This window comes from Passer montanus, unplaced genomic scaffold (assembly GCF_014805655.1).
Source record: "Passer montanus isolate IOZ18808 unplaced genomic scaffold, ASM1480565v1 scaffold398, whole genome shotgun sequence".
NCBI classification, from domain to species: domain Eukaryota; kingdom Metazoa; phylum Chordata; class Aves; order Passeriformes; family Passeridae; genus Passer; species Passer montanus.
The window spans coordinates 2494-11248 of record NW_024368796.1 but is presented as its reverse complement, the minus strand read 5'-3'; the positions used below and the strand labels follow the sequence as shown (position 1 = coordinate 11248).

The 8755-nt window shown below is 68.1% G+C and overlaps 2 protein-coding genes across 3 annotated transcripts in view; both read right to left on the bottom strand.

Annotated features, from left to right (window-relative positions):
- Positions 1–2768, bottom strand: part of PPOX (protoporphyrinogen oxidase) — a 6726-nt gene extending 3958 nt beyond the window's left edge. The window contains exons 1-4 of one of the 2 annotated variants that reach the window (XM_039718220.1): positions 2379–2768; positions 1724–1858; positions 1120–1235; positions 95–227 (exon numbers count right to left, since the gene is read on the bottom strand). In XM_039718220.1, coding sequence (XP_039574154.1) covers positions 95–227; positions 1120–1235; positions 1724–1858; positions 2379–2465 — 471 coding nt within the window. In that variant the 5' untranslated portion in view covers positions 2466–2768. The remainder of the gene's footprint in view (positions 1–94; positions 228–1119; positions 1236–1723; positions 1859–2378) is intronic. The other variant, XM_039718221.1, reaches the window with a different exon arrangement.
- Positions 2769–2880: 112 nt separating this feature from the next.
- USP21 (ubiquitin specific peptidase 21) overlaps positions 2881–8755 on the bottom strand; it is a 7736-nt gene continuing 1861 nt past the window's right edge. Inside the window, exons 4-14 of the mRNA XM_039718226.1 lie at positions 8221–8749; positions 6762–6821; positions 5472–5595; positions 5272–5383; positions 5054–5191; positions 4906–4970; positions 4679–4815; positions 3875–4010; positions 3670–3777; positions 3268–3382; positions 2881–3177 (exon numbers count right to left, since the gene is read on the bottom strand). Coding sequence (XP_039574160.1) covers positions 3087–3177; positions 3268–3382; positions 3670–3777; positions 3875–4010; positions 4679–4815; positions 4906–4970; positions 5054–5191; positions 5272–5383; positions 5472–5595; positions 6762–6821; positions 8221–8749 — 1615 coding nt within the window. The 3' untranslated portion in view covers positions 2881–3086. The remainder of the gene's footprint in view (positions 3178–3267; positions 3383–3669; positions 3778–3874; positions 4011–4678; positions 4816–4905; positions 4971–5053; positions 5192–5271; positions 5384–5471; positions 5596–6761; positions 6822–8220; positions 8750–8755) is intronic.

The following is an 8755-nucleotide window of genomic DNA, read 5'->3' as shown; positions in this document are numbered from 1 at the left end:
TCTGGGGGTGGTTCAGGGGGTTCTGGGGGGCTCTGGGGGTTCTGGGTGGTTCCGGGGGGCTCTGTGGGTTTTGGGGGGCTCGGGGGGCACCCACCTCGGGCCCGAAGCGGCGCCGGGCGAAGGCGTGGGCGCTCTCGTCAGGGCCCGTCCCCCGCGGGGTCAGCAGATCCCGCAGAGCGCTCCAGAGCAGGGCCCGCGGGAACGGGGGCACGGCACGCAGCACCGGCCTGGGGACACAGGGACACAGGGTGACATTGGGGACAGGGACACAGGGTGGCACTGGGAACGGGGGCACGGCACGCAGCACCGGCCTGGGGACAGGGACAGTGACAGAGACACACTGGGAACGGGGGCACGGCACGCAGCACCGGCCTGGGGACACAGGGTGACACAGGGGACAGGGACAGCAGGGTGGCACTGGGAACGGGGGCACGGCACGCAGCACCGGCCTGGGGACACAGGGTGACACAGGGGACAGGGACAGCAGGGTGGCACTGGGAACGGGGGCACGGCACGCAGCACCGGCCTGGGGACAGGGACAGGGACAGTGACAGAGACACACTGGGAACGGGGGCATGGCACGCAGCACCAGCCTGGGGACACAGGGTGACACCGGGGACAGGGACAGCGGGGTGACACCAGGGACAGGGGGAATGGCACTGGGGACATGGCATTGGGGACACAAGGGACAGGGAGGTGACACCAGGGACAGGGGGAATGGCACTGGGGACATGGCATTGGGGACACAAGGGACAGGGAGGTGACACCAGGGACAGGGGGCATGGACAGAAGCAAACCCCTGGGGACAGCAGGGACACACAGGGCTGGCACTGGGGACAGCCCAGAGCAGGCCCCTGGGGACAGCAGGGACAGAAGAGGTGGCATTGGGGACAGGGGGAACACGGCCCAGAGCAGCCCCTGGGGACACCGTGGGGTCAGGGGGTGACACTGGGGACAGGAGGTGGCACTGGGGACAAAGGACAGGGGACACAGCCCAGAACAGCCCCTGGGGATGCTGCACAGTGAAAAGGTGGCTCTGGTGACAGGGGGAGGTGGCCCTGGTGACAGGGGGAGGTGGCCCAGGGGCCAGGGGACACAGGGGACACAGGGGACACGCACCGCAGCCCCGAGGGCAGGGGGTGCAGGGCCCCCCCCAGGTACAGGAAGCGGTTCTGTGCCGCCGGGTGGTCCCTGGGGACAGCCAGGATGTCACCGGCCAGCCCCAGCTCCGACACCTGCGGGGACCACGGGACCCCAAGTTCACCCAGGGACCCCAAAATTCACCCAGAGACCCCCAGGATTCACCCAGGGACCCCAAAAATTCTGCCAGAATCCCCTTCCAAACCCCAGGGACCCCTCTGTCACCCCAAACCCAGCCCCAGGGACTTCTCCAAACCCACCCCAGCTCCCCAAAAACCAGCCCAGGACCCCCAACATCCACCCAGGGACCTCCTAAAACCCAGGAACCCCTCTGTCACCCCAAATCCAGCCCCAGGGACCCCCCCAGCCCCCCACAGGACCTCTCTGTCACCCCAAACCGTCCCTGGGGACCCCCAAACCCCCCCCTCAGCACCTCAGGGCCCCCCCCATCCCCCCAACCCAGCCACAAGGACTCCCAGCATCCACCCAGGGACTCCTCTGACACCCCACACCAGCCCTGGGAACACCCCCAGACCCCCTGGGACCCCCCTGTCACCCCAAATCCAGCCCCCAGCCCCCGTACCATGCGCAGGGTCTCGGCCCCCGCGGGCCCCGCGGGCCGGACGCCCCTCGGGCCGTGCTCGAACACGGCGCCCTCGGGGGTCCGCGTGCTCTGCAGCCACCCCCCGAACCGGCCGCTGGCCTCCAGCAGCACCACCTGCGGACCCCCAGAGCCCCGGGCACGACCGGGACCCCCGGTCACACCGGGATCAGCACCGGGACCCCCGGTCACACCGGGATCAGCACCGGGACCCCCGGGTCAGCACCGGGATCAACCCCGGGACCCCCGGGACCCCCGGATCAGCACCGGGATCAACCCCGGGACCCCAAATCACCCCCGGGACCCCCGAATCAACACCGGGACCCTCCAATCAGTACCGGGACTCCGATCAACCCGAGACCCCAAATCACCCCCGGGACCCCCCAATCACCGCCGGGACCCCCGGGCACCACCGGAACCCCAAATCATCACGGGGACCCCAAATCACCACGGAGACCCCAAATCAACACCGGGACCCCCCGAGTCACCCCCGGGACCCCGCGGGAATTGGGGTCCCGGGGGAATTGGGGGTCCCGGGGGTCTCTGCAGGATGGACTGGGGAGGGCCCGGGGGTCCCGAGATGGATTGGGGAGGGTCCGGGGGTCCCTTGGGGAGGGCCCGGGGGTCGCACGCTCACCTTGGGCGGGCGGGGGGCGCGCAGCAGGTGGTAGCAGGCGGCCAGGCCGCTGATGCCGCCGCCAACGACGGCCACGGTGGGCGGCATGAGGGCGGCTGGGGCGGGCAGGGTCAGCGGGGCCGCCCGGAGCCCCCAGACCCGCCCGGGCCGGGACCCCCCCTCAGCCGGGACCCTTCCTCAGCAGCGCCGCGCCGGCCACGCCCCTGCCCGCCCTCAGCGCGGCGAGGGGCGGGGCCAGCGGCGGGCGGGCCAATGGCAAGGCGCAGCGCGTTGATGGACAGCGCGCTGCGGCGGCAGCGAGCGCGCCGTGGTGATAAGCCCCGCCTACTGCGCCGCCAGCCAATCATCAGGCACGCCGTGCACACACGGCCACGCCCGTCTCTAATCAATCAACAGCACGCCCCGCCCATGCAGGCAAACCACGCCCACTCGACAGTTATCAACTCCAAACCCCGCCCCCTCCCCAAGGCCACGCCCCCTTCCCAGCCCCGAAACTCGGCGGTTTTTGGGGTTTTTTTAATAAATTTATTCACAAAACCCCCCGGGGCCGCGCGGGCTGCGGCCGCTCCCTCCGCACCGCCCTCTCCGGGGGGCTCCGGGGGCGGTCCCGGGGGGTTCCCGGGGGGCTCCGGGGGTTCCCGGGGGGCTCCGGGGGTTCCCGGGGCGCTCCCCCGCAGCCCGGCCCGCAGGCGGCTCCGGGCGCGGCTCTCAGGCCCTGCGGCCGGGCGGCTCCTCCAGCTCGTAGAACAGCACGTAGCCCTCGCTGGACGGCACCTGGTTCTCGCTGATGGGCGAGACGCTGCGGGGACACCCTCAGCACCGGCCGCGGGCGGCTCGGGGGGTGCCCCGGAGGGGCTCGGGGGGCTCGGGCGGGGCGGGGGGCACTGACCGGGAGTCGTTGTAGACGCGCCAGCCGGCCGGGTCGCGGCAGAAGGCCGTGTAGTGCCCGTAGTGCACGCTGCCCGAGTGGTTGCACAGCGCGTACAGGCTGTAGACAGGGCTGCCTGCAGCGGGGAGCGGGTCAGGGTTAGGATCCCCCACCCCAAGTCAGGGGGGGGATTTAGGGAGGTTTGAGGGGTTTTTGGGGAAGGCTAAAGGGTTTTTGGGGGTACGTGAGAGGTTTTGGGGGGACTGGAAGGGTTTTTGAGGGAGGTCTGAGGGGTTTATGGAGGAGTCTGAAGGGTTTTTTTGGGGTCTGATGCCTGCAGCGGGGAGGGGGTCAGGGTTAGGATCCCCCACCCCAAAAGGCGGAGACCCCCACCCCAAAAGCCCCCCCAGGAGCTCTCCTCACCCGCCTTCTCGCTGGCGAACTCCCGCAGGTTGAGCTGCTGCAGGGGGAAGTCCACGAAGACCGAGCATTTCTTGATGGAGTAGCGCGTGGTGGAGAACCGGTTCAGGTCTGCCGAGGGTTAAGGAGGGGGGAAAATAGAGGGGTGACCCCCTGTGCCCCCCACCTCCCCCCAAAAAGCTTGGGGGCGCTGGTCCCCAAAGGATACGGAGCACCAGGATGCGTGGGAAGCGCTGGATCGTCAGCTTCTTGGTGCTGCGCGTGCGCTGCCGGCACTTGTCACACACCTGAGGGGCAGGGGGTCTGAGGGGTTTATGGAGGAGTCTGAAGGGTTTTTTTGGGGTCTGAAGGGTTTTTTTGGGGGGTCTGAAGGATTTTTGGGGGGATCTTAAAGGTTTTTGGGAGATCTGAAGGGTTTTGGGGGGTCTGAGGGGTTTTTGCGGGGATCTGAAGCATTTTTTGGAGGGTCTAAAGGGTTTTGGGGGGGTCCGAAGGGTTTTCGGTGGGGTCTGAGGGTTTTTTGGGGGGGATTTGAAGCATTTTGGGGGTGTCTGAAGCATTTTTAGGGGAGTCTTAAGGGTTTTTGGAGGGGTCTGAAGGGTTTTTTGGGGGAGTCTTAAGGGTTTTTTGGGGGTCTGAAGGGTTTTTTGGGGGCTCTGAAGGGTTTTTTGGGGGCTCTGAAGGGTTTTTTGGGGGCTCTGAAGGGTTTTTTGGGGGCTCTGAAGGGTTTTTTGGGGGCTCTGAAGGGTTTTTTGGGGGCTCTGAAGGGTTTTTTGGGGGCTCTGAAGGGTTTTTTGGGGGCTCTGAAGGGTTTTTTGGGGGCTCTGAAGGGTTTTTTGGGGGCTCTGAAGGGTTTTTTGGGGGCTCTGAAGGGTTTTTTGGGGGCTCTGAAGGGTTTTTTGGGGGCTCTGAAGGGTTTTTTGGGGGTCTGAAGGGTTTTTTGGGGGGCATGAAGGGTTTTTTGGGGGAGTCTTAAGGGTTTTTTGGGGGTCTGAAGGGTTTTTTGGGGGACATGAAGGGTTTTTGGGGGTCGCCCCACCCCTACCTTTGGGATGGGCAGCGAGAGGTCGCAGAACACCTCGAAGGTGGTGGAGCGGTAGCCGCAGGCCTGGCACTTGAGGCAGCTCTTCAGCTGCCCCACAAAGAGATCTGGGGGGCAAAGGGGGGGGTCAGGGGGGCACCCCCAGAGGTTTTGGGGTCCGGGGGAGGGGGGGGCGCACCCCCACTGCCAGCGCTCACCCACGATCTTGCTGTCCTCCCTCTCCAGGTAGCGCTTCCACATCTGGTTGGCGCGCTCGTCGTCGCTGCGTGGGGGGACACCGGGGTGACACACAGCTGTCCCCAAAAGCGGGGCTCCCCCTCCCCAGCAGCCCCTCCCCTCTCTCACCTGAGCGTTTCGGGGTCCTCCAGGGCCGGGGGTCTCCGTGTGTCCGACAGGATGCTGGGGGTGCGCCGGCCCTTCCTGTTGATCTCCACGTGCAGCCGGTCCATGAAGAACTTGAGGAATTCCTGCGCGTCCTGCTGGCTGCGGGGACGGGGACGCTTTGTGCCCGCCCGGGAGGGGTCCCCGGGGGTGTCCCCAAAGGTTTTGGGGGGGCGTCTCACCTGTAACCCGTGAAGGAGGGCACGTATTTTTGGAACACGGCCTTGAAGCGCCCGGGGTTGACGGCCTCGGAGGAGTCGGGGTGCCAGAGGGCGGCGATGACATCGGCGAAGGCTGCGGGGACACGGCGGGGTCAGCGCCCCCGGGGGGGGTTATGTAACGCTCTCGGGGGGCTGCGGGAGTTTTGGGGGGCCTGCCCCACCTTCGGTGAGCTCCTGGGGGGCGCGGGGGCCGGGGGGCTGCTCCTGCTGGAAGTCGCGGCGCAGGCAGTAGTCCCGCAGCGGTTTGGTGCTGCTCAGGCACTGCAGCACCGCGTTCATGAAGCACTGCGGGGGGACACGGGGACAGCCCGGCGTGGGCCACCTCAGCACGGGGCCCTCGGCGTGTCCCCTCTGCTGCCCCAGTGCCCCGCGGGTCTGGGGGTACCCGGGGGTGTGATGTCCCCAGTGGGATGGGACCGTGGTGGGACAGCCACAAAGAGGCTCGGGGACACTGAGGTGACCCCCGGGTGACAGCGAGGGACCCTTCAAGCCCTCCCACAGCCCAGGGCAGGAGGGTTGGGGACCTTGGGGACAGCACTGTGGGGCTGGGGGACATCCCCAGCAGGATGAGACCAGGGCCACCGAGCCTGGGAGACCCTGAGGGGACCCCGAGGTGACCCCAAATCCCTCCTGCACCCCAGGACAGAGGGACAGAAGGGTTGGGGACCTTGGGGACAGTGCTGTGGGGCTGGGGGAGCTCTGGGAATGTGACCTCCCAGCTGGACAGGACCATGACCACCGAGCATGGGTGACCCTGAGGTGACCCCAGATCCCTCCTGCACCCCAGGACAGAGGAACAGGAGGGTCGGGGACCCCGAGGTGACCCCAAATCCCTCCTGCACCCCAGGACAGGAGGGTTGGGGATAATGGGGACAGCTCTGTGGGGCTGGGGGAGCTCAAGGAATGTTACATCTCAGCAGGACAGGACCAAGGCCACCGAGCATGGGTGACCCTGAGGTGATGTCGAGGTGACCCCAAATCCCTCCCACACCCCAGGACAGAGGAACAGGAGGGTCGGGGACCCCGAGGTGACCCCAAATCCCTCCCGCCCCCCAGGACAGAGGAACAGGAGGGTCGGGGACCCCGAGGTGACCCCAAATCCCTCCCGCACCCCAGGATCTGTGGGGCTGGGGGAGCTCAAGGAATGTTACATCTCAGCAGGACAGGACCAAGGCCACCGAGCATGGGTGACCCTGAGGTGAAGTCGAGGTGACCCCAAATCCCTCCCACACCCCAGGACAGAGGAACAGGAGGGTCGGGGACCCCGAGGTGACCCCAAATCCCTCCCGCACCCCAGGACAGAGGAACAGGAGGGTCGGGGACCCCGAGGTGACCCCAAATCCCTCCCGCACCCCAGGACAGAGGGACAGGAGGGTCGGGGACCCCAATAGGACCCCAAATCCCTCCTGCACCCCAGTACAGCTCCCCGGGAGGGGCGGGGTGCTGCTTACCGTGTTGCCCAGATTCCTGAGGCCGACGTGGCCCGAGCCCAGCAGCAGCGCGTGGTGGGTCTGGGGGGACAGCGGGGGACACGCGGTGAGCCGCGCCCCGGCCGCGCCGTCCCCCCGGGCGTCCCCCGGCGGCGCCGGCTTCACCTCGCCGCTGACCAGCAGCAGCCCCATGACCGCCGTGTGCACCACGGACTCGGAGATGTCGGTGGCCCGGCCCTGCAGCTCCCGCCGGGTCACCAGCGAGCGCTGCAGCTTCCGCGGCAGCTCCACCAGCGTGGCGCCCTGCAGCCCCGGCATGCTGGCACCGCCGCGGTGGCACCGCCGCGGTGGCACCGGCTCGGTGGCACCGGTGGCACCGCTGCCGGCCACCGGAGCGTCCCCTCCCCCTCAGCTCATTAGCTGATCCGATTCCCCCGGCTATTCTGGGCCGCGCGAGGCTCATCCCGGGGGATTAATTAGCCGGAGCTGCCCCTGGGGACAGCGAGAGCCCGCAGGGGTGCCGAGGTAAACACCCCCCAAAAATCCCTGCCCGCTTTCCACCGAGGGGTTCCGGGGGTCCCGAGGGGCTGCGGGACCCCCCCAGGCAGCGCCGGGGACACCCCGAGGGGGGACAAGGCGGGGTGGCCGCGCCCCGGGGGCACTGAGGGGATTACGATCCCCCCACACGTGGCCGGGCAGGTGAGGGATGGGGCGGGGGGGCGGATGCGGAAACGGGGAGGGGGCAGCGGCCACCCCCGGCCACCCCAGTGCCACCAGGGTGCCACCCTGGAGCCGTGGGGACAGAACCCAGAGGCACAAGGATGGCACCGGCCACCCGCAGCCGTGGGGGTCTCAAAGTGTCCCCAAAGCTGGGGACACTGAGGGATTCTCAAAATGTCCCCAAATCTGGGGACACTGTAGGGGGTGCAAAATGTCCCCAAAGCTGGGGACAGTGTGGGGGGCTCAAAGTGTCACCAAGGCTGGGGACACTGAGGGGGTCTCAAAGTGTCCCCAAAGCTGGGGACACTGTGGGATTCTCAAAATGTCCCCAAAGCTGGGGACACTGTGGGATTCTCAAAGTGTCCCTAAGACTGGGGACACTGCGGGGGTCTCAAAGTGTCCCCAAACCTGGGGGAAATGCAGGGGTCTCAAAATGTCCCCAAAACTGGGGACACTGTGGGATTCTCAAAATGTCCCCAAGGCTGGGGACACTGAGGGATTCTCAAAGTGTCCCCAAAACTGGGGAAAATGCAAGGGTCTCAAAGTGTCCCGAAAGCTGGGGACAGTGTGGGGGGCTCAAAGTATCCCCAAGGCTTGGGGACACTGAGGGGGTCTCAAAGTGTCCCCAAAGCTGGGGACAGTGTAGGGGGCTCAAAGTGTCCCCGAGGCTGGGGACACCGGGGGGTCTCACACATCCCCAAGGCTGGGGACACACGCCACATCCCCTCCCTCCCTCCCTGCCGCCCTCCCGGGCTCTTACGGCGGCCGCCTTGTCCTCGGTCCGGCCGGGCGCGGGGCTGCCGGGGCCGAAGGCGGGGTCGGAGCGGGCGCGGGGGCCGCCCTCGGGGCGCACGGACAGCAGCGGCGGCGTGCCCTTGCCGTCGGGCCCGGCGGCCACGGTGACCCTGCGCAGCGACGAGCTCCTCCGCAGCGCCAGCGCGCCCGCGCCCAGCGGGTGCCCGCAGTCCCTGAGCACCAGCCGGCTCAGCGCCACCGCCACGTCCTCGGCGCGGCTGGGCACACCGGCGACGCCGCCGCCGCCGCCTCCCTGGCTCAGGTCGCCGATGCTGATGGATTTGGAGCGGGCCAGGTTGCTCCGGCGGCGCTCGGCCGCGCTGGGCAGCGAGAAGGAGGCGCTGCCGGGCACCTGCGGGGCTCCCCCGGGCACCCTCACGCCGTGATCGGCCTTGAGCGGCCCCCGGCGCCCGCCCGGCCCGCGGGGAGCGGGGTCCCCCCGTTTGGCCGCCCGGCCCCGCTCCAGCTCCAGCTTCTTGGGGCGGGGGTCGTCGGGGGGC